Source organism: Clarias gariepinus, chromosome 5, assembly GCF_024256425.1.
Source record: "Clarias gariepinus isolate MV-2021 ecotype Netherlands chromosome 5, CGAR_prim_01v2, whole genome shotgun sequence".
Classification (NCBI taxonomy): Eukaryota; Metazoa; Chordata; class Actinopteri; order Siluriformes; family Clariidae; genus Clarias; species Clarias gariepinus.
The window spans coordinates 33,812,895-33,838,585 of NC_071104.1; the positions used below are offsets into that span (position 1 = coordinate 33,812,895).

General features: G+C 40.2%; 1 protein-coding gene across 6 annotated transcripts in view; it reads right to left on the bottom strand.

Annotated features, from left to right (window-relative positions):
• Positions 1-304: 304 nt before the first annotated feature.
• The window catches only part of itprid2 (ITPR interacting domain containing 2), a 77,464-nt gene continuing 52,077 nt past the window's right edge, over positions 305-25,691 (bottom strand). For 5 of the 6 annotated variants that reach the window (XM_053496142.1, XM_053496145.1, XM_053496144.1 and 2 more), the window contains 16 exons: positions 24,833-24,886; positions 22,572-22,611; positions 21,209-21,310; positions 20,489-20,697; positions 16,371-17,035; positions 16,041-16,101; positions 13,785-13,873; positions 11,855-13,561; positions 11,386-11,460; positions 9,354-9,469; positions 7,646-7,790; positions 7,338-7,406; positions 6,609-6,875; positions 6,058-6,192; positions 3,897-4,018; positions 305-2,323 (listed from right to left, as the gene is read on the bottom strand). In XM_053496142.1, coding sequence (XP_053352117.1) covers positions 3,911-4,018; positions 6,058-6,192; positions 6,609-6,875; positions 7,338-7,406; positions 7,646-7,790; positions 9,354-9,469; positions 11,386-11,460; positions 11,855-13,561; positions 13,785-13,873; positions 16,041-16,101; positions 16,371-17,035; positions 20,489-20,697; positions 21,209-21,310; positions 22,572-22,611; positions 24,833-24,886 — 3,842 coding nt within the window. In that variant the 3' untranslated portion in view covers positions 305-2,323; positions 3,897-3,910. Of the gene's footprint in view, positions 2,324-3,896; positions 4,019-6,057; positions 6,193-6,608; positions 6,876-7,337; positions 7,407-7,645; positions 7,791-9,353; positions 9,470-11,385; positions 11,461-11,854; positions 13,562-13,784; positions 13,874-16,040; positions 16,102-16,370; positions 17,036-20,488; positions 20,698-21,208; positions 21,311-22,571; positions 22,612-24,832; positions 24,887-24,990; positions 25,025-25,691 lie in introns of those variants that run through there. The other variant, XM_053496147.1, reaches the window with a different exon arrangement.

Consider the following 25,691-nt stretch of genomic DNA (forward strand, 5'->3'; position numbering starts at 1 on the left):
ATTTAGGGTCGCGGTGAGGCCTGGAGCCTATCCCAGGGGACTTGGCGGGGTACACCCTGGACAGGGTACCAATCCATCGCAGGGCACACACACTCATTTACACCCTATGGGCAATTTGGGAACGCCAATTATTCTAACCTACATATCTTTGGAATGTGGGAGGAAACCGGAGTACCCGGAGGAAACCCACCAAGCACGGGGAGAACATGCAAACTCCATGCACACAGAGACGGGAATCGAACCCGGACCCTGGAGGTGCAAGGCTACAGTGCTAACCACGACACCACCTCAGAAGACATCTAAATATTCAAAATAAATAAATCTTTATTAATGATTTGCTTCAGAGCTAAGTTCCTCATGCATCCCCAATGACAAGGTATTAAAAAAAAAAAAAAAAAAATAGTATACATCTCATTAGAACAAAGATCAGCTATAAACATCACCTGCCTCGTCGCAGACGCAAGGCTTGGAAGTCATCCGTCTAAATAATTGAAAATAATTACTTGCGAAAGGCACAGAAGACATTCAGCATGACTCTTTATTTTAATAAAAACTTCAAATGAGTTTTTTCCCGCCTCAACATACTAGTGGTTTCTGTGTTTATTGATTAAAAAAAACAAGCAGTCATTAAAGACTGGAGCAACTATAGCAAGTTTAGTGCTTGTGCTCAGAAAGCTTAATCTTTACACAAAGCGTGTCATGTACTCCCGATATAAAACGTGTGTGTGTGTTTTTATGATTACACTTGTGGCCGCTTCCTCTTTTTAAAGTGTCAGGCTTATAAACAGCAGTTGTGACTAGTCAGTTCAAGTGAAATGTATTGCACAGTTAGTACCTCACAGAGGCTGCAATAGAAAACTCAGATATGTACATAAACACACCGAAATGCTTTTACCATCACCTCCATCGTGTGATCGTCAAGCCTGGCCATCTTTCACCCTAAATACCCCATTAAAAAAAAAAAAAAAGGAAAAAAAAAGGAAAAAAAAAGTACAAATGGCAGCGTACCATATAAAACTTGTATGAAATGATTTGAAGCCTCTCTACTCAGAGTTTATGCAAAAATAATTAAAAAAATGATTTCAAAAATGAGAATACTACGGCGTATCCACTCGGTTGGAGGAGACGAGCGTGATATTATTACGTGGACGATCCTGTAATAACAGCTCCAGTGCAGCGATCACCCATGTGTGTCCGCGCGGTAACAAAGTCTGGTGGATGGAAGTCTGGTTGGACTTGCAGTAGTGCCTGAAGATCCAGTTGCTACAAAGAGTATGGGCGGTTAAAGTTTTTTTTAGGAATGATTACAGTGTATTTGAATAAGTACAGTATAAATCCCAAATGTGATATCCAACGAAAAACCGCCCAGTGCTGGGCTTTGCTGGAGTTGCCATAGCTTGGTGCAAACTCCTCCACATGACCGTGAGACTTTTAGGTGCTTAGGAAGACAAAGACTTGTTCGGGCAAAAGAATCACAGCATTGAGTCCCTCAATCAAGTGTGAGAATCCTTCCTGGACAGATTAAGCCCTCGCTGGACCATCACACCATTGGATCCCTCTCTCGGGGGCGTAAAAAACTTGGGATTGGAAAGAAGTTTTGTTGGATGAAGCCCTTACTTGGGTGGATAAAGCTCTGGCTTGGCCATCAAATCCGATATTTGCCAGATATATATAATATACATGGATATTTGGAAAAGATTTGTCTTACATGAGCACGTGTGGTTGTGTGTGTGTGTGTGTGTGTGTGTCTGGGGAAAGAAAAAGTAAAGTAAAGTTGATGACCATGATAAATGTCCCTAACATGACATTTTGCCCAAATTTGTAGATGAGCTAGAAAACTAGCACATCATGTAGCTAGCTAGCTAAAGTGCTAAAGTGAAATACTTAATGACATCTGCTGAATATTTGGAAGTGAGATTAAATGCAATGGAACGTGTTGCTCTTACCCAAGTGTACTGGAAAATACTGGACCCTGTACGGTCTGGTAGAGTGTTAATTAATAAATGCTAGCTTAGTTACAGAACACTGCGCTTTTATTTTACGAAAGTAACGTTTAATACGGCTCAAGCAGAGGCTTTATCTGCCCGGGCCGGGGCTTCACATGGTGGGTTTGAGGAGGAGGGCGGGGCTACAGACATATGGGGCGGTTGATTGTCTCTGGAGCAGCGGTAAAATGTTGAGGTGATCAGGATGTTGTAGTGGAGAGGTGTACTGGGAAAGCAGGGAAGTACAGATGGACAGTTTTTTTTTTTCCTTTTCCCAACTTTTCGAGCTGCAGTAGTGTGTGGCGGACTCTGGAGGGCAATGTTTCCACAGCACTCCGCTGGGTGAGGAATAAAAAAAGAACACACGCATGTTACATAGTAGTAAATAAAAATGATATACATAGAAATACACTTCATTATTGCAGAATATTTTCACTAATTTTTTATAATACTAATTTGTTTTTTTCATTACTTTTGACCCCATTTACAGTAGTTAAACTATTTTGTTGACACATATATATGGGGGGGCAAAAAAAGTGTATACACACTTCAACATGAATCATATATGCCTCTCTTGGCGTTCACATGACAGCATCAACGATGATGTGACTACTACGGTGGCTTTAAAGTACAAAACAAATTAACAAAACTGAAAACAAAACAACAAAACCCAAAACAAAATAAATTCAAAACCCAAAACAAAATAAATTCAAAACCCAAAACAAAATAAATTTTAAACCAAATTAACAAAATGGGAAACAAAATAAATTCAAAAGCAAAATATCAAAACCCAAAACTAATTTGTAATATTGTTTTTGTTATTTTGTTTTCAGTCATGTTAATTTGGAAGTTCAATCAGGAAGTACTATAGATTCGTGTGTGTATAAATGTGCAAACATGTACTGTCCTTATTGTGGTTTCAAATATGGCGTTCTTTCGGTGGCCCAAAAGTCAGTTTTGTTTATTTTTTTTGCACTTCACGACCACTGTAGTTTAAAGTAAAGCAGAACACACAAGAAACAAAGATAGAGAAACAAGTTCCTACTTCGTGTATATCTTAAGTGACAGATGTCTCGTCCAATCAGCGGTAAGCATTTCATTTGCAAACTATACCTACCTTTTCTGGTTTGTATCAGACTGGCCGAGAAGTGCAATACAAATTTACAAAACGGAAAACAAAATAACAAAAACAAAACAACAAATCCCAAAACAAAATAAATTAGTTTTGGATTTTGTTATTTTGTTTTGGGTTTTGATATTTTGTTTTTGAATGTTATTTTGTTTTGGGTTTTGTTTTTGGCTTTGTTATTTAAATTTTTTATTTATTTGTTTTGCACGTTACGGCCAACGTTTACGCAGCCATTAAGTTGTCCCTGTTAGGCCCTTGAACAAGGCTTTTAACCCTCAATTGGACGAGATAAAATGTCACTCTGGATAAGGGCGTCTGTCAAACGGGTCGGTCCAAAGATAGTTCAAAGGTTAAGGCAATATCCCTACGGTTCGGAAGGTCCCAGGTTCAGATCCCATAACCACCAAGTTGTCCCTGTGGGGCCCTTGAGTAAGGCCCTTAACCCCTTAACTTGCTTAGATGTTTAATGAGATAAAAATATAAGTTGCTCTGGATAAGGGCATCCGCCAAATGACACAATGTAAATGCAAAACTTTGTAAATGTAAATACTGCCATAATCAATAGATAACTGTTGAAGTGTGTATACATTGTTTTGAGCTCCTCTGTACATAATTACATTGATTTCTTTTCTTTAGTGATCTATTAAAAACATTTCAGATGGTTTAAGGGGTAGATCAAGGAGGAAAAGGAATGCATTGTTTTGATCGTCTGTGAAAGTCAGGTCAGGTCAGGTCAGGTCAGGTCAGGTCAGGCAGTTGCACTGATCCCAGGTTAGACTCACCTTAGCCACTACTGTCATGTTGCTGGATCTTGTGTTGCTACCTGAGATCTCTGCGGCAACACAGCAGCGAGCAACTCGCTGACGATCTCCTTCCTAATTTCCTCAGTGAGACTCTGTTTAATCTGAAAAAAGGAGAGGAAAAAATAATAATGATGACAGATTTAAAGAAAAGAAAAGCCAAAATCAAAAAGATGGTTTAAGGACAAGTGATATAGGACTACGAGTCCCATCCCGATGGGAGTGGTTTCTCCAGATGTGACTCCGCCTCCACAAAGGATCACCGAATAGTTTAATGAGATTGAAAGATATTTATATCATATAATACATCATATACTACTTGCCTCCCACTCACTCATAACCTAAACACTTAAGGAGATGTTTAGATGTGAGAGAGATAGTGCTTTCTGAAATACAATGTTCATGTTCAAGTCAAAACAGGACCTTTGATTGTACACAGTTATGAGAGTAAAAACTCCCTTTATTTCTCCATATAATCCGCTGCTACACTAATATACTTATCCCACTGCTTGGATACCATCAAGGTAGAACGTTCTCTCAGTACACCAGAGCTACGATTGGACTGCCTGCTTCACGTCTGAACCGCTGGCCTTCAGGAACTCCTTTAATGGCCCTGGCTTAATCAGGACAGTACGGTGGGCGTGGCAAAAACTCCCCGCCGAGTTCCTGTAAAATGTGATCGTCGTGTTCATGAACGATTGTGTGCACAGTTCCCGCAAACGGATACGTTTCTTCGGCAAGTTTGTGACATGATATCCGTAGATTTTCAAGGTGTTTTACTTGCCGTATATTCACGAGAATGACTACAGTGGTACTGTAAAGTGCTCGCCCTATTATCCGGAGATCGTGAGTTCGATTCCCGGGTGATGCTGTAACCTCTCGCAGCCGGAGGTCTAGAGAGAGCTGATTGGCCGAGCTCTCTCAGAGGGCAGGAATGAGAGGTACTTTCTGCTCCCACATTAATCACGGCTCTACAGCCAATCAAGGGCGTCTCTGAGGTCATGCAAGCAAAAGGGGCGGCTAGCGCTGTCCTCAGAGTGTGTTACGCCACACTCAACGGTGCGTGAGCGAGCAGTTTGAAAAGATCCGATCGGCTGGCGTCACATGGTTCAAAGGAAACGTGATAGTCTTCAAACCTCCCGAATGAGTGGTAGTAGTAGCCTTAATGTGGAGCCCCCTAGTGACGGGGAGGAATTGGACACACCTAAATTAGGGAGAAAATCAGGGGAAAAAATTTATAAATAAATAAAATTAAAAAAAAAGACTGCAGCAGGTTCCGGACCACCTCGGCTTGCAACGTCTTATTAGATATACAGATTTTAATAAAAAGTTTGCACCGTTCACATGCGGCTCAAGATCCTCATCACCGTAAAGTCTCCTGTAAATGTCAATCAGTTTCATGCCTTCCTACCTATGAGACATTTTATCACAATTCCCGGTTTGACATGAACACCCCTTGTTATTTTTTTGGTGGGTAAAATAGTGTACAGTTTCCAGAGACCTGTAGAATCCGTGTCAGTGTGCACTAAAGCCGTGCCTAAACCCTAGCTAATGCACAATGTAGGCTTTACCTTTAATTAATCATCATTTGCTGGCACATAAGGACTGGTCTCTTAATATATTAACCAATATAAATGACTGTATTTAAAAATTCAACATATAAGTATGACGCAATGATGATGTTATTAACCAGCACCCTGCAGCTACAGAACAGCTTTATTCCAGCTTTACTGAAACGTTTGAGAAGGTTTTTATGAACCGAGCCAAAAGTCATAAATCAGCCCGAGTGACATTTCTCCGAGGTACCCGGTCAGAACGTTCCACCGTCACAAAAGCACAAGAACTCCGAATACGCTGCCAATAACACAGTGAGAGGAAAAACACAGACTAGCACTGACTACGTTTCTCAAATGAGCTGAAAAAACACTCGCAATTTCTTTCCAGAAGTGTTTGAACATGTGAATTTCAGAAGAAGGGGAAAAAAGAAACAATTACAAAATCATGGTTTTCTTCCTTAGGTAAAGTTTATAGTATATATTCTTCAGTTTCATGCTAGCTTTCCTGTCTATTTCTGACTCCACATCTGTACAGCTGTGATTTGTAAGTCATTCTATGTTGAAGAGTCGCATGGTTCTGCACTCACCTGTTGGATAAGCTGCTGCATTTGAGCGTTTCCAGAAACGTCCTCTACTCCTCCACCTCCTCCTCTTCTTCTGTCTTCCTGAAATGAAGGCTCTCTAGCATCGCCGTCCCGCTCCGAGACGCTGTGTGCCACGACCTGCACCAAAAACATTCAAACAATAACAAAGTTAATACAGTATATATTGACATTTTGGCTCTTATTTTGTCTAATACACCTGATCATGTCCTATAATCATAAACCTTTATCACGACATCACCATGTAACAGTCCTTTAGGTTCGTTCTCACAATCGTCACTCTCATCTCTTATTCTCAAATACTCTCACGATTATAGTTTATATTTATTTCATAAAACCACGATTATGTCCTACGTAAAGCCTGGTTTATGCATTTCTACATGGAGCCGTAGGAAATCTTCGTCCTGCTAAACTTTTGTCTCTTTTGCTTTATGACCCCTCATCCTAGTGACCCCATACAACGAACCTGCGTAAAGCCTTTTAGGTAGCACTGTCTTTAAACTGACACCATTATAAATCAGTCCTTGTCCCCTGACCTCAGGTAGTCGCGTGTTCGGTGTTGCTGCTCGCTCCTGGCTCTCTGCTCCTGATCTCGGAGGGATGGAGGGTGTTAGGCTGACTGTCGAGCGATACACTCCACCTCTTTTCCTCGACAGAGGCGAGGTGAGGTCTTTAGGGTCACGGGATCGCACCGGACTCCCCGACCTGGACGACTGAGCCGAGATCGGTGTGTCGACTAGACCAGAACCATCGTAGCTCAGCTCTGACTGGAGATACATCTGCTCCCGCAAGAGATCAGTCACCTGGAATGTCATGAATATAATAATAATAATAATAATAATAATAATAATGGCTCTTAGCAAGCTTTATTTTATTGTATGTTAAATAGTGTATTAAGCATTTTGCATGATTAAACGTTAACAAAATTTTTTTTTTAAATATATATCATCATGACACATAATATTGTGAACATGAAAGTTTAGAAACTTTGAGACATTTGGAAATGAGAAAAAAAATCCTTATTTTATTAAAATAGTAAACTATTTATTTACCAAGATCCTGTGTGAAGGCCACTGTGTCTTTGTGTGTGTGTGTGTGTGTGTGTGTGTGTGTGTGTGTGCTCGCGCGTTTTTGTGTGTGTGTGTGTGTGCTCGCGCGTTTTTGTGTGTGTGTGTGTGCGCGTGTATTTTTGTGTGTGCGTGTTTGTGTGCGTGTTTTTGTGTGCGCGTGCGTGCGTGTGTGTGTGTGTTTGTTTCCGTCCTTACCGGCTCTGTAGCTCTGCAGAGTGCAGAGGAGCTGGACAGACTGTCCATGCTCTGGCCCCTGGACAGTTCCTAAAAAAAGATCACAGATCTTATATACTGAAAAAAATTAAAGATCAGCAATTTTCCAAAAATGTCAAATAAACAAACAAACAAACTGTCCTCCATTTAAGTACATGATACAAAACATAAATAAATAAATAAATAAATAAGATAAAACCCTGACGGTTTCATGACATGCAGTGTACAGTATATTTTGCACACTGGCTTTATATTTACGGGCTGCATCGATAAAAGTTGCGTGTACTGACCAGTGGGTGGCGGTAGAGGCGGCTGCTGCGGGCCGAGTGAAACTGATCATCCAGACTGAGGAGTCGCTCCTCCAGCTGCTGCTCCAGCTCCTGCAGCTCCTGACGAACAGCAACACGAAGCCTCTGCAGCTGATCTGCCTCTCGCCTAAAACACACACACACACACAAATATAACCTTTAAATACAAAGAACAACAACAACAATACTCATCGTCTTCACTAACACCAAAACATTAAGAGTTTTATTTCTCTTTTTCAAACTGCTTGACTCATCCTGTGTCTATAGAATTCATATTACAGTCTTTCAACCTTATTATTTTGTTGCAATGTCTCTTATTTATATTATTATTATTAACCAATAAACACAAGTGACCCATTTAGAGTCTTTAAACAAGTTAAAAAAAAGATCAAGAATGGATTAATCACTAATTAGTAACGAGGTCAAATAATATCTGTACTCGTACTGCAGCTCCACTATTAACGCACATACCTTCCTTTTTTACTAAACTTAGTCTTAACTCTTCAACAAGACGCAGTTGATGTCAGGATAATAAAGTATAATAAAAAACAGCCCAGTTACTGGAGAAAAAAAAAGCCAATTTTGGCAACACAGCTCGCTCAGTTTTGCATATTTTAAAGAGATAAATTCTGATTGCTTGTTTATTTTCCCCATCAATACCTTCATCCTTTCAAACCTTGAACCGCAATTGCACCCCCTTGTGGTTGGGGTGATGGATGGATACTTTAGTGATCGAGAAGGAAATTGCATGTGCCTTGACCTATATTTCTTACTCTACATTGTAAAACAACGCTGAAGGCGTCCAAAATAACTGCTCTTATCTGGTACATGAACTTCTCCTCTGCAGCAGAGGTCAGTTTTGGTCTGACTTTCCTGGGAAGGTCTTCCTGAGAGACAGTTTCATCATGGTGCTTGATGGGTTTTGCAAATGCACTTGACACAATACTGTTCTATACTGTCAAGTACTGCTCCAGAGCAGCTGACCTTCATGTCTTAAAATAACAACTGACATCAACTCTAGCCGTTGTTGTTAGCTAATTACCTAATGCCATATGTGTTTTGAATCTAGAATGTAGTAAATAAATCTACAAAAAAAAAAAAAAGTGAATGCACATGTGTGTGTTTGCCTGTATTTATTTATTTAGTTTTTGCGTGTTTGTTTCCGTCTCGGTGTGGGCGTTTGTGTACTTGTGCTTTTCGTGAGCATGTCTGTGCATGCACGTGTGTTTGTGTGCACGCACAAGTGTGTCTGTGGATTTGTTTGTCCGTTCGTTTGCCTGAGCTTTTCATGGGTTCGTGTCAATGTCCTCTGCCTGTGGATTGCGTCTTCTGTCTCTCCGTGTGTGTTTTGTGAGTGTGCCTATGCACGAGCGTTTGTTTCTGCATGTGTGTGTGTGTATGATAAGGTTTGTTTGCCTGTACAATCTATCTCGGTGCGTGTGTGTGTGTGTGTGTGTGTGCCTGCCTGTACTTTCTGTTTTTGTGTGTCTGCACGCCTGTGCGAATAAAAAAAACAGTGTCGTCACCTCTGCTTACTGTTAAACAAAGGCACCAGTAAGAACTATGAAAGCTACTGAAGTCTTTACAGAACTAGGAAACGTCCGTGTTGCTCACTTTTCTCAGATGTCTCAAAAGTATAGACCTGAATCAGCACATGGTACAGTGACTCCCTGCTGGGGCATTTCCTCACCTCTCCTCAGGGGTAAGGAGCTGATAAACCATGGACTGCTGCCTCATCAGCGTCAGCTCTATGTCCATCATCTGAGTCCGGAAAATGTTCAGGTTCCTCCGCCGTCTTTGCAGCTCCTACGGCAAAACAAGAGGGGACGAACGTGGTGAGAGCGGGTATGCACAAACGACTGAGTACAATCTTAAGAAATGTGTCTAATTTAAAACATTCTTAATACACGATATGATTGCGTACTTTTAACTGTCCTAATTTAGACCTAAAGACATTGAGGCTTTGAGTCACCAGTGGACAGGTTATAACTGACCTTGTCATCATGTTTGCTAAACAAACACCAGGTTACTAAGATAAGCCACAGCAGCACACATTCAAAACAGATGTAACCCAATACAGGGTTAAAAAAAAAATACACGTGGTTTAAAATAGATCACCAATGCAAATGGATGCAGATCAGAACAGAACAGAGAGAGGACAACGAAGAACGCAACTAACTCACTTACTCACACATCTTCTATACCGCTTTATCCTGTATACAGTGTATAGGTTCGCGGGGGGGCCTCGAACCTATCCCAGGAGACTTGGGGCGACTTGGGGCACGAGGCAGGGTGCACCCTGGACAGGGTGCCAATCCATCACAGGGCACAGACACATACACTCATTCACTGGGAAAACCCACAAAGTACAGGTACATGCACACAGACCTAAGGCGGGAATCGAACCCGGATCCTGGAGGTGCGAGGCCACAGTGCTAACCAATAAGCCACCGTGCCACCTAAGAATGTACTTGACACAATACTGTTCTTGTGAAACTGTTCCAGAACACCTGACCTTCGTGTCTTAAAATAACAACTGACTGTTGTGCTGTCCCACACTTTTGAGCGGTAGTGTGTCACTATATGTGACAAATAAAGGCTTAACTTAACTAACTTAACAAGTCTTTGGTTGACTTGAACACCCCTTGCAAAATAAAAAGGATACACCGAGTTACCATGTTGATTGTTATTTTAATTTTTTTCGGATTTTCCCCTGATTTTTTCCCTAATTTAGTCGTGTCCATTGTCCCAACCCCCCTCCGTCACTAGGGGGCTCCCATATTAAGCTTCTACTACCACTCAGTCGGGAGGGCCGCAGACTATCATGTGTTTCCTCCGACCCACGTGACGTCACCGACTGGATCTTTTCGAACTGCTTGCTCACGCTCCGTTAGGGGCGGCGTAACACACTCGGAGGACAGCGCTATCCGCTCCTTCCGCTTGCGTGCACTCACAGACACCCTTGATTGGCTGTAGAGCCGTGATTAATGTGGGAGCACCTCTACCGCTCATCCCTCCCCTGTGAGAGAGCTCGGCCAATCAGCTCTCTCTAGACCTCCGGCTGCGAGAGGTTACAGCATCACCCGGGTGATAGGGCGAGCACTTTACCACTGCGCCACTCGGAGGCCGTAGGAGGCCGTACCATGTTGATTTTAGACCAGACTTTCTCACTAGTTGGTCTATTTACGTACTGTAGACTGTATACAATTCCATTGGGCAAAACTTTCTTTCTCCAAGATCATGGGCACAGGAGTGAAACGTGCCTTGGTGCACGACATACATGTAAATGAAAGAGTAGGGATGGGCGAAAAAACAAATGTATTAAATATGATATTTTAAAGGCTACCAAACTGTCAGTAGGGACAGAAAACAAGTGTCACGACATTAAAGATATTAAAAATAATTAACTTTTTTCCCCACAAAGGGAGAAAAAAAAGAAGACAAAATAATTTAGGAAGAAAATTATCCAGATTATGATTATTAATGATGATTGTTGTTATTATTATTATTATTATATTATCCAGCCCTACACAGTACTCAGTGAACACAGGAGGAAGTAGGAGGCATAATATGCAAACACTATAGGAGTGTACAACATTATCAGAATACAATATGCAATTAACAGCACATACAGTAACATATGTACAGCACGTTTGGCAAACTATGAAAAACAGGTTGGCCTGGATAAACCAAACATGAATGAAATGAAGGCTCATCGATACCTCGTAGAGCGGTTGGACAGCTTGGTGTGGACTGTGTGCCCCTGAGGGTGTGCCATAGCGTTGCTCAGGAGAACCCTGCCAAACAATCGTTAAGAAGAAAACGAGATTAGGTGGATGTCACGCACACATGAAACAGGTCTGAACTCCACACAAAGATATGCTGAGTCAGCCTCGTTGTTTGCTTTTAGGGAGAGACGACCAGGAAACCAGAAACCTCCTCCTTACTTGGGCCTGCTGGGGAAATAACAGCGCTAATCAAGAAGTTCTGCTAATCTAAAGTCAATAGTGAGCTATGTAACAAGCTGCAGAGCTGATGCAAACCATGCTACAGTATTAGCTGTATGGCAGGTTATCTTGAGAAAATAGTTAATCTAAAAAAAAAAAAAAAAGAATAACAACAAAGCAAATGCTGCTAACGATACATAAAGGTTGGTTAATTAGAAAAACAAACAAACAAAAAAATCCTCACCAGGCCCAAACTCTGAACGGTGCCTCTAATTTCATGCAGGACTCGACGCAGCTGCATTTCCGTACTTCCCATCGTTGGAGGAGGAGTCGGGGTCTCCGATGGGAACGAAGCAGACATTGGGGAAAATGGGGCAGGTGGAGTGTGATACGGGGAATTATACTGATGTCCGTAAGGCATGCTGGGGTGATGGGGTGTGTTACCAAAAGCCAGGCTACAGGGGGCACTGCAGGAGTGGGTAATAGGCACTTGAGGGTTATAGGAACCTGGCTGCATGTGCAAATTAAATGTAGAACCGTAAGGGGTAACTGGAGGTGGAGAGTGTAAGGGTGTTAAAGGATTGTAAGGCATGCTTTGTGGGTGGGTATAAGCTATGTTTTGTTGGGGTAAAGATGAAACATGAGGTGGTGTGTATACAGGGTGAGGAAATGGTGAGGTCTGTGGCTGAGGATACTGGGAATACAAGCCACTCTGTGTGTAAGGGCAGGGGCTGCTGATGGGGGCATAACCGCGACTAGGGGGGTTAACGGGTTTCTGGTAAGGGGAGCTAGCTTGTCCTCGGAATTGAGAAAGTTCTTGCTGGATGTGACGTGGAATCGCAGGATGTGGTAGCCCTGTGTACTGGGTGAGATCAGGGACACTGTGGGTGCTCCAAGAAGGAGCTTCTGCCACATGTCGCAAGGGCCAGTCAGCAGGGATGCTGTAAAGGGAGCTAGTAGACCGAGTCAAATGCTGGGGGACATTCATGGGGTATGAAGGCATTCCAGTGCTGTCTACCTCTGTCCCTGAATTTGAGCTGATTGAGTCTGTAACAAAATGGGAATGATATGTGGACTGAGCTTTGTTGTTTTCTTCCTCTGCAATGGACGCAACCACCTCTGGTTCCTCCTCATAGCGATAGGTGTAGCATGGTGGTGTGCACTGTCTGACTGAGCCCTGACCCAACTGGATGTGCATAGATGACACCACTCGGGCTGGGCTGTTCGGAAGGGAACTGGACCTTTGAAATGGGTTCCTCACCTGCTCATCCAGATTCCTCAGCAGGTCTTTTGACCGAATCCAAACCCGTCCCCTCTGATCCTCGCACGAGATAGTCCTCTGCTGGGCCCGAATTAGGGCACCACGGACCTTACCTGAGACGTTAAGGTTCTCTATTTCATGAACTTTGGAATCAGCAACAAGATCTGAACTTTGACCTGGGGTTGGTACATTTTCTAACACTGGGTCTAACTGAGTAGATGAGCTTGACTTTGATGATAAGTTTCTTTCTGTTAAGCTGCCAGCCTCCAAGACCACATCTTGTTCACTCACAGCGGGCGGCTCGGCACTTGCGTTAGGCAAGTTCGGTACTAAAGCCAGATCTTTTAATGACTCTGGATCTGCTGATTCTATAGTGGAGAGTGATTCTGTGCTAGAGCTTGTCTCAATAACAGAACCACCAAGTCTATCATGCACTTCTGTTTCACACTCAGCAGTTTCCAGAGTCCCTGGCCCATTGGTGGTCTGTTTTTGCACCTGTTGGCTCAAATGTTCAGGGACTTCCTCAGCTCCGATTGGGCCAAAGAGTCCCATACTGTTCTGCGTCAGTAGCTCCTTATCCTCAAACAGTCTTTCAAAGGATGGGTGTTCCAGAGATCCGGGTGTTCCAGGTCCAGCTGCATGAGACGTCACAGTTGTTTCACTGTCACAGCTGTCTGAGCTCTCCTGGACCTGATGCAGAACATGACTGCTTTAGTAATCTTCATGTTTACCATAATGTGCTGAAGGTACAGTGTTTATTAAATGTTATAACCTAATTACATAAACAAAAATGCTGTTTGTTAAGCATGAATAATTAATAAAGTGTTAAGCTTCCAACTGTTAGTCTTAAATCCATGCAACAACACAAACAGAAGACTATAGGGCTTACAGAAACACTCTGATGATCACACACCTTCAAAAAATAAGTGGAGCTTTCTGTTGAGGGATCTTCTGCAAAGCCGCTGCTGTCTGACTGTTGACTACCTGTTCTCAGGAAAGGCTCTGGAAACAAAATAGACAAGGGGAAGGAAAGACTGTAAGAGGTTGTCAGATGAGTTTGCAAACACATTTGTATTACACCAATGGATACGCAGTGGGTTCTTGGGGTTATTGGTGAAAGCTTAAGAACTTGAGAGAAGAGAATGAAGGGAATAGTACCATGCCAACAATAAAGGCGACTTTGCAGTCAAGCAAGTGCAAAAGAGCTTGGATTGACAATGCTGTGAGATTCTTCATTCATTTCTTTCACCATCTTGGTTGCAGTTGAATTATTAAATATGTTCTCTATTCAATTGTGAGGTACTGGTCGACAATAATCAATGGCATTCAAACATGAAAACCCATCATGAAAAAGTACAGTTCCGATTTTTTGGTTCCAAAAATTAGAGTATGTTTTGCAACCCGGAAAAATGATATCTAAAATCTATCACAAGAGAACAACCGGGATCCACTGCTCAAGTACAACTCTAATGAATCTGATGGGATTGCTTGCAGGGATGAGTCTCTCTCTCTCTCTCTCTCTCTCTCTCTGAAAAAGATGTCTGTTTTAGGAAGAGGTTTAACGGTTATATTTTTAGCAGCAGTGCTCGTAGCCAGCAGGTTGGACTAATTCAAATCATAATCACCAACAGAATCTGTCTTTACAAAAGATAGTTTTGTAATCCAACAGCTAATGTAAAACTTGTGTTTCAATTGCATAATATTTGTTATTCAGATGGCTGAATAAAACCTTTAAGCTCCATGATTACTGAAGCCAGATGTTTCAAGTTCTGCTTCTTCAGTAGCATCACCTAAAGCCATTTTTATTCAAGATTCTTTGCGCTGGAAAAAAAAAAAAAAAGCCACAAAGAATCTCTTACTTAAGCTACATTGCAATTATACATAAGTGTAATGACGGCACTGCAATTTCATGAATTGGTTTTGTAAACCTGTGAATGTGACCGTATAATTTTTTGGAATACTCTCACTATAGTCACTTTATTATATTTATACAACACTTATGGACCATTAGATACAGTGCCAAAGCACGCCATCTAAACTGTAGAGATCTGACAATCATCAAACAAACATCTGACAAACATCTCACTATTAAGCTGAGGAAGCGAGGCTAAAATTATGGAAACTTAATCTACATCCATCTGTCAAGTCTCTACACGATAAAAATCAAACGGTGTCAATTAGTGAACAAAATCCATCAAAAGCTATAGGCCAAAACACACAGTATAAGTGTTGATTTGTTTATGCTATGATTTTATACGGTTTGTGCCCTAAAAATGCCCATTTTAGAATAACACTGACTGGCTTTAAACAATAATTTAAAATGCAAATTAATATTTCTTTATTATAAGTATTGATAATCAAATTGATTTTAGATTCTAGAAGCATATGACCTGTAAAAACTCTTGCTTAAATAGTATTTTTTGGAAAATCTTAAAAAGCAAAAGGTCTGTAGTGTCCGTAACCATGTCATATTCATGTTGCAATATCTTAATTTTCACCTTAATTTTCATACACTCAATCATACACTTTTTCAGATTTATGTCAATTCATATGAAATATAAATTGACCATGATTCATCTGAATGACAATTAAGATCACTGAAAGATTTTGTGAAAAAAAAAAAAAAAAAAAAAACACGCTACATAAAAAGGCATAAAATTGTATTAAGGAAATGTGTTTCTTTTTATCTGATAAAAACATAAATGTGCATATTTGCAAAAAATGAAGCATGGATCAGGAGATTAAGTATTATAAAACATAGTGTTATATGATTCTACCGGAAATTTCACTTTATCATCTAGGTGAGACGATAGCACCAATACCATGTTTTGGCCGTATGAAACAGAGATGCACTATTAATCGCATAAAAATCTAAATATGTACCTGTGCATTTATGTAATCAAAAAAATTATTCAATCGACTACAGACAATATATGTATAGTCAGAAATTTATGTAGAGTTTGTTAATGATTTCGATAAATAAATATCAACAATTATCCGCTTAATGAGATTATTCGCCCGATTATTTGGTGCAAGTCAAAATAGTTTTTATACAAAAATGGTACATTTAATAGTTTAAATATGTACATATGTACAATTCCCATGAGATCAATACATTGAAAAAAAAAAAAAAAAAAAAAAATTGGAAATTTTGTAGCGCAGTACTCACCACTGCCCTCTCTGGAGAAACAGTGAGTCCCAGATACCGCCTCATCCTCGTTACTCTGTAACTGAAGTAACGGACTTTGTTAACACCACATACGCTGCTAAGACCAACAAAATTGCATAATTAAGTACAAAAGGACATAAAAGAATGAACAATACTTTTGTGCAGCTGAGTCAACAAAAGGCAGCATTAATTTATCCTGACATTTAAAGAACTTTAGTTCCTCCGCCCTCATTATTAGTAGCTTTCAAAAGGTCATGACATTAAATTACATCTAACAAAGGAAAAGGGGGGAAGAAAGCAGACAAGGAAGGGTTCATATGTAAAGATTACCTCTTCCATCTCAAAGGAGTCTCGTGGCTGGGTGAGGAGATGTGCTATGTGAGGATTGGGCAGGAAGGAACAGGGCTCTTTATCTGGAGTGGAAGAGGAGGAGACCGGCTTTTGCTTTTCTAGAATCGGACTCGATTTAGATTCAGCAGATTCTTCCCTGCTCTGCTCCTTAACCGAGATAGGTAATTCGGAAGCATCCGGAATCCTCCCGGCTTTATCAGCACCGCTCGGAGACGATCGTTCTCCATTAACATGTTTGGCGTTCCGTGCGCCTGAATCACAAACATCAACGCCGGCCTGATTCGACTCCTCGGTTACTGTCGCCAGTGACGAGTCTTTCCTCCTGCAAACCTTTTGCTTGGACTCACCATCTGAGTGAGGCTCAGAAACACCGTTCTTGGTACCCTCGGGGTCAGAGTTCGTCGGATTTCCGGGCTGCGTCGACATGATCTCCGCCAAAGCCATGAGGTTTGGCCGGGTGATGTTCTTCTTCAGGATCTTGACTGCGTTAAGGGTGGAGGCATTGCGCTTGAGCGGAGCAGGCTCTTTAGGCTCCGATGACTCCTTGGTGCAGATCCTCTGGAGCGGCCGACCCGAGACGTGGGAGTAGATCTCGGAGAAGACGTTGGCCACGGTGGCCAAAACCTCGGTTTGACGAAAACGACCTACGAAGATGGAAGGAAGAAGAAAGCAGGCTGTGTAAGGTTTGAGCCTTTCCAATGTTCTGGCGTTTGATTTAATGTTGTTTGAAAAACAGCTGCAAATGCATTGGTGTTGGAATCATTTGCTGCTGAATTTGCAGAAATTTCAGCAAGAAGCATGTCTACACAATCCATCAAACTGAATGATTAAAAAAAACACGCTTTATTTGACTTGTACATGTTTCCTGGAGATACCAAGTAAATGCCCGAGCTGTCAGAAAATGACAAAGCAAGCAGCTATCTTTGTCTGTACAGCCATTTTCCTGTGTAGACTTAGTGACTAAGCGTTCATAGCAGACTCAAAAGAAAACCAGCCGAGAGCGGACCCGTGCGGAACTGAGGCAACTACTGGCTGAGTAAACGACGCACGCGATCAATCCTTCTTCACCGTACTGTCCTACTCCCCCCGGTGTATTCTGGGACAGAGACACAGATGTTATGTAAGAAACAATAACAAGACATTGTGGGAAAACAGCAGCTCAGTTCTTCATTTTCTCGTGTGATCTCAACAGGGTTAACTAGACATCGTATCTTCAGCAGATTTCATCTGCTCGCGTTCTACCGCTCCATGCCAGAGGTATGCAAACATGAGCCAGCAAGCAGAGCGGCATTGTGGTGGCAAACTGGCAAACCCGAGCCGTTCACATAAACGACTCGTAAACGGCTGATATATCAACTAACCACATTTTTTTCCCCTAGTCAACACTCGATCTTGTGAAAGACGATTATGCCATCGTCTGCCGTTTTCAGTCATTAAAGTTGGCACTGCAACGCTGGGTATTAAGCTTCCTATACATTCCAAAGAAACTTTAATATTACAGATGTTACTTGAAAAAGGCACAAACGTTGTTTAAATCAGTGGTGTTCAAATCACCCATGGTGTTAACGAGACTAGCCAGGATCAATCACCATTCATGACTACACATATGGAGACACATTTCCAATCACAACCTTTAAGCCTCTGTAATAAAAGCAATTCCTCAAGCTCTCTAAAAGCACCAGTAAATCTTTGACATATTATGCATCACGGGCCGTAAAAATTAGTTTCAACTGCTTAGTCCAAGAACTGTGATCGCATCTGCCAAAGAAAGTAGCAAAGCATCTTCGAGCATCATGCACAAACCCAAGCCAATGTACAGTTGGAGTCTTGACAACAGTTCCCACAAACTAATCCAGAGACTGATGCTCCTTACAAATCGGCCAGAGATGGGTTCTCTGAAGACCACACTTCTAGGATTACTTTTAGCTGGCGGCACCACTGATACTGATGTATTACTCAGTTTTACTTTCTTTTTTTTTTGGTTTGTTTATTCCTGCGAATTTCCACCACGTTACCGTATGTTTGTCTCCCTCATGTCATGTTGAAACAGGTTTTAACCTCTAAGTTCCAGCAAAGAGGAATTCTTAACGTTACTACAAAACAAGATATACTATTGAAGTGTGTGCATCAGACTTTGCGGCAACAGTTTGGAGAAGAACCATAGAGGAGCGCCATGATCAAGAGCCGTATACAGTACTTCATTCAAGACCAGTTACTTGGGCAAGACCATAGACGGGATGAACACAGTTTTATTTTAATGTTTACAGCAATACTTTGTTTAAAAGGTATATTTAGCAGGAATTACATTACAGGAGAAGGAAATATACGCATTTACACATTTATGGGTTTCACGATTATGACGAGGTCCAGATTCAAACTTGTGATTTTGGAGCTAGTGCTACAGTATTTACAGGCTTCATTTAATTAATTATAAGAAACCAACATATTTAGTTCTAAGTAATTTTTGCTTGGGCTCTATCAAACACAAGTACAGTGGTACCTCGAAATACCAAACTGCCTTAAGAATTTTCACCTTAACTGTATTTTTTTCCTCTGCATTTTTCGGCACACGAGCAAACGAACCGGCCGAACCGAACACCAGCTATTGTAGTCTGGGCTCCGGGGGCCGTTCAAAACTTGTTTGCGCCAGTGGAAAGCCAAGAGAATCAAGTTCACTTTTTTTGTGTGGGTTTTTTGCATTTTGTGCAAGATATAATAAAATATAGCACCATGGGTCCCATCAAGGACGGTAGAAAGAAGAAAACAGAGCCAATCAGTTTGGTTTTTAAAGCATCCTGTGCATAAACATAAATTATAAATGTAACAAACAAAATTCGAATTTTTAAATTAAGATTATATAAGGTTTTATGTCTATTTTTTTCATATTTTACTTCATTTACATGTCTTTATATCTAAATGTTTTGATTGTTTGATCATAATGTTAGAAATTGGCAACATTGGACACATTTCTGGTTACCTGGAACAGATTATCTGCATTTCCACTACTTCCTATGGAAAAAAGCGTTTCGCAATATGAATTTTTTGCTTGAGATCTCACCTCGGGAACGGATAAATACCACTGTACTTTAATATTTTTTTTTTATTTGTGTACATTATTAAAACTCAAAAAAAGTCTACTGTTTGCAAATAAAGGGCTTGACCTCTCCAAAATTAGCAATACTCAAAGTACAGTACACTTATAGAACGATAAATTTTGCCCCTTTTTACAGTTAGAGTTAAATGTACTGTAGTTGTGAAAAACAATACAATGCAAAAACTGACATTCTCAACTCCATTAATGCAACAGACAAGGTGTTGCGGGAATAAAAGTATTGGCCTCTCCATATAAACATTATTTTGTTGTACACTCTTGGAAATTACCAACTTAAAGTCTTATGCTTATCAAAATAATAAATAAATAACCCCAACTATTAGCAGGTGCACGTAAAACCTCCATCATCCTTTTGCTACTGTACCTGAAAGCGGTTCTACCGGAACCACTGCATGGGATGATGAAACACTGTACAGAGCAGCACACGGGTTACAGTTCATAAATGTACACCCTCAGAGTGACCTGTACGGTAGAATGTTCCTTAAATCCATACGTCTTTTATGAGTGTCTGTTTTATTACTGTTATCAACCTGTAGATATGGACAGTACGTATATAGGCTGTTTAGCAAACCGGAATGCTGTGCTTGCTATTCAAAAGCACTTGATTTTCAGAAACGTGGGGAAAAAACAACGACTAATACCTGATCTTCATCCAGCTCCAACACTTTCTTTTCCTTTTACTAGGAATCTGGTTACAGTGACAACAAGGTGATCAAATAAACCTAAATGCGTTGAATAACTGGTCATGCCAGAAAAGTATTTCCTGAAAATCTACCAGCATAGTTCTTCTTGGTAAGCAAAAAGAAAATTCCATTTCATCATTTTAAAAAAATCCTTCCAGATGAAGAACAGGTGTAGAAAGTTAGGTGAACCACGGAACAAAGCAGCTGCAGCCATAACATTAAACACAAAGTTCTCTCTCCTTCTCACCATCCAGGAACATGTTTATTACAGATCTTTAAGCAAGTCGGAAGCAGAGACGTACTTGTGAGGGCATAGTTGGGGTTTTCCAGCTCCATGCGCTGCATCTGTGCCGACAGATAAACCTTGATATCGATGCCTTTAGCACCGGACGACGTGTTGAAGAACCGCGAGGGGATCTTAGCGGCGATGTCGGGCTCTTCGCGGCCGAAGCCCAGGTTGTAGAGGATTTCCTCTGGGTCCTCTTCGTACAGGTCCAATAGCTCGGAGACACTGGTGGATATGAGAAGTTACAAAGAGCTTTTTATTAACGATTACAGTTTTGGAGGTAAATCTAAGCTCCTTATCAAACTTTTTAAAGGTTTAAAATTGTACTAAAATCAGATAAAAATATAATATTGAATCTGGATGTTTATAAAATGGTGATACAATTTTAATCGAATCGGCACCTAAGAATCGCGATAATATCGTATCAGGATACATGGCCGGTGATTCCCATCCCTACTGACGCTAAATTAAATTTTGGAGAAAATGTCAGCAAAAGGAAACAACCAACCAAACAAAAAAAAAATGCTACAATTAGACATTGAGTTTGCTCGACTCAATATAAACCCTCTTTCCAAAACCTCTTTAACAGTCGCATTTGATTGCATGGATGTCTATTTGCTTAAAGCTTACAACATGTCAAAGACAAGAACAGGCTACATTCCACTACAGACCAAAAACAATCCTTTTTTTTTTTTTTTTAAGTCCATGAATAAGGGGAACTCGTTGTGGAGTGTACCTGGACACGGTGCCGCTGCTCTTTCCCGAGCCAGTGGAGTTCATGCTCCGACCCTTCTGTCTGAACTGACTCCTCTTCTCCGTTGCTTGCATTTCATAATTACTAAGAGGAACAGAGGAAAAAAAAAAATGAAAAAGAGAACAGACACACTCCTGCGCGGTGAACATTCGCCAACAAACAGTATGGCTTGTTACTGGTTTTGTAACTGACTGCTACTGATGACACAGAAAAAAAAAAAAAGACATGAAATGATAACACACTTTTCTTCCATACTATGAAGCAGGCAGTGCATTTCCTCCTGATAACATTTGAAAGCTGTTCAAAAGCAAGACGTTCAGAGACCGTATTCATTTCCAGTAAGTAACTGGACTAGCCTAAATAAAAATAAATAAATAAATAAAAGTAATAATTATGGTCATCATTGTGGTGGTACTTTTATCAAAACGTTTAAATGAAATTTACTCATTCGCTGTCCTTCTATATCAATTCAATTCAGTTTTTATTGGTGTAGCACTTTTAACAACTGACTGTCGCAAAGCAGGTTTACATAATGGAAAGAATTATTAAAATTTGTATGAAATGTAAATATATATAAATCTAAATTATAAGATTGTCCCTGGGCCAAGGGTGACGGCAGCAAGGAAAAACTCCCTGAGATGGCAAAAGGAAGAAACCATGAGAGGAACCAGACTCACAGGGTCGCGGAGTCCAGAGATTCAAACATGAAGCAGGAGACATCTGGTATACAAGTGGTTTTCAAGTCTCATCTTACTTGCGCTACCTCCACTAATTTGGGAACAATAAATAGGCCTTATCTGCATGTCTTTGGACTGTGGGAGGAAACCGGAGTACCCTGAGGAAACCCAGCAATCACATGAAGAACTCCATGCACACAGACCAGAGACGGGAATCGAACCCTTGAGGCCACGGTGCTAACTACTACGCCGGCTAAATAAAATTTTTATGAGTTCGTACTGTATACTGACGACATGATGGGTTATCAAGTTCCATTTAAGCATGCCTAAAATTTTTCAATGGAAACTAAACCCAGACAGGAAACTGTGAGAATAGGGAAGTTGGTGGATGTTCGAAATCGTACCCTGTGGGACTGGGTCAAAGATTAAAGCCAGTCATGAAAACTAGCTGCTTACTGTATAATCGAGAAAGGAAAAAAAACATAGAAAGCATAGACAGAACTGCAGCTTTGTACTACAAACTAAAGACGAGTTCAGACAACATGACTTTGAAAGACTTCTAAGATTAACTAGTGTTCAAGATGATCCCAATAAGAAACTGCAGGATAAAGTGTTTATCTTTAAAAAGAAAGTGAAGTATCTGTCATTATTCTGGACGGTTTTCTTACCTGGGGTCAGGTTTGGCACTGCTGCTGTGGAGTAGATGGGCTAGAGAGAACAAGAAAGACAGAAAGTATAGAAGTGACCGAAACACAAGGACAGATTCAGTCGATCCAGCACATCGTATCCCCTGACAGAAACACTAATACTACATTAATACACAAACGCACACCGATCCGGTATTTAGTTAAAAGTGTCCTGCACGGTGTAGATAAATATCCCTCTCAGGACACTCCAACTTCATCCTCTTGTTATTCTTTACAGACACGTCCTCACCAACGTCTTAGCAAGACAGCACAAATTTACATTACAAATCACATGTGAGCAGAAAGTGGCAAGATATTCCCACACCCACTTCCGAGGTTAGAGACCGTAGACACACACTTGTACAGCTACTCTCGGTTTTCCACTCGTCTATAGGTGGATCAGGGTGTCGGTCATTACTGCTGCGTAGTCACATGACCAACCAGAGCTAAGTGGGACGGATTTTGTCCTCAAAAGCAGCATGGGTCGGATTGTGTGCGAGAGCTTCCTGGCTCATTTGGGAACTTTGTGACTTTCTAAGTCGTATGTTGGTTTTCTGCTTCTTTTATGATTTGATATGATGAGTGATATACAGGAAATGTTTAAAAGTAAAGATATTAAAGTTTGCATCATTAAATTTGCACCAGGTTACAAAAGTCTGTCTCTACTACCGAACTTGCTAAATACTGTACACAACCAAATCTTCAGGCAACTGAACTATTCCAAATATACTATTTCGTGACGATTTAAGCCGACATGTCTTAAATCAATTTCCAGGTTTTTTCTAAAATCCCAACTCCCTTTGATTCTGATTAGACCGTCTACACCATGTTAACCCAAGTACAGTATAAAATTACTGCCTGTAATGTGCTCATTTAATCTAGTTATGTTCTTGCTTTGACCAGGTTTGGAATGACCGTTGTGTCAGATGCACAACTTTCACTTCTGTAAAAGATACTAAGTGTTCAGAATTTAATTTCACTTCTGCATTTCTAGTTCTAACTATAAAGCTGAGTCAGGAACTCGGAGGGGAAATCGGTAAAGCTGGGACAAATGAAAAAGCTCCATCCACCATGATGATAATAATAATAATAATAATAATAATAATAATAATGGTTATGTCATTCTTTTTATAGTAAACATTTAGACAATGACCTATACATATAAAAAAAAATTCATCAATTTGATGTTGATCTCAGGATATTTATTAAGCCCCGCCTCCTCTCTTAACGCCTCAACTCCTTTAATGGCCAAACTTAACTAATCATAAATTTATAATAATTAGATATACAGTTTTTATAAAGATTAAAATTCGATTTGATACATCAATCGGTTTCCGAAACTTTTGGTTTCAAGATGACACCTTATTCTAGATTATTATAACCCGAAAGCATAACCTACGCTTGAGGAGTGGGCAGAGTTCTCCCTACTGTATAAAGAATTTCATATCTTTGTCTTTTCCATTTTAAGGAAGAACTGAAGAATCTTAAAAAAAAAAAAAAAAAAAAAACACAGGGTTGCAACACTACATGGTTAGCATAGTGAAGCTGCCTTTAGTTTTTTCAGTTGTGGAATTCATTCACATTCTCTCACTCGTTCTCTACACCGGTCATCCTGTACACTAGCCAAGGTAGACCTGGGACGAGGTGTCGGTCCATCGTAGGTCGCATGCATTCACACACTACGGGCAACCTGGGAACACCATGTAGCCTAAACTGCATGTCTTTGGACTGTGGAAGGAAACCGGAATAACCCGGAGGAAACCCACCAAGCACGCGGAGGACATGGAAGGTCACAATGCTAACCACCACGCTACCGCTTGTGGAATTCACTTTTTATAAAAATCACTTAACTGCACTCAGTAAAATGCAGTTTTTAATTTCTTAAGCTTGTAATTAACTACATTTTAATCAATCTGCTTTTTTTTCTGCTTTGTTTTCTATCCATCCCCTAATTGTTCTAATACTTCCTAAAATAACTTTTCCGTTCGTCAACGTTACGTTTTCAATTTAAATATCTTTCACTGAATGCATCTTAAATTTAAGTCTTTTTTAAATTCTAAAAACGTTTTTTTGTTACTAATTTATTTCTTTAAATGAAAGCCTTTTACATCATTAAAAAAAAAAAAAAAAAGTATTAATCAGTCCAAAAATTGTAAAAAGCTCTTAATGTTCTTTAGGCACATGTTACAAAATGTGAACACTATTTATTTGAGTATTTTCTGCATTTGTAAATAAACTCTTACCTTCAGCACCCAAGGACAAATCATCTTCGAAGCTACAGCCATTCCTCGCCGATCCTACAAAGCAAAGGAAAACCAAAATCCTTACACGCTGCCATCGCACATCACACTTACCACAATTGAAGAACTCCTCTCTATTTCTTAAAATCACATTTCCTCACACCCCCATGCAGTTCCCCTTGTCGATGCGACTCATCACGCAAAGATAAAACTCTGTTACTGTTAGTTTAGACAGTCATTGGCTTATCTGCACTGCAATCCTATTGACCTTATGGTGTGTGTGTGTGTGTGTGTGTGTGTGTCTCAGCTCCAAAGTTCACAAGGAGTGGTGAAGCAGAATGTGACGTAACCTTGATATTACTAAAGAGGAAGCTTTTAATGTTAAAAAATAAAACATAAATAAATAATAATAATAATCAGAGCTATTGAGTTGATGATAGAAAAATTTCATGTTAGTATACAGTAATGAGTCGGGTGAAAAACAGGATAAAAATGCTTAGCTTGCACTTGTACCAGACACACAGTCGTGGGTTCGTTAAAACTGTGCAAGTTTCCTTTTTCGCCTGAACTCTTTCTTTAACCTTTGAACTCGCTTCAGTTTTGTAAAATACATAAAAAGAACACTATTATTATTATTATTATTATTATTTTGCATTAGCCTTAAATGCTTGTTTTTATTTATATAAATAAATAGAGCTTGCTCTTTGTACATTTTGTCAATGTTAACACTAAAATAAAAAAAATTAGCAAGCAAATGCTATCAGCTAATTTACCAAAAAAAAAACAACATGTTTAAAAAAGTTTTAGTTGGTTCTTATAACTGAACTGTAACATTAGAATAAGTGCATTAATATTTACAGTT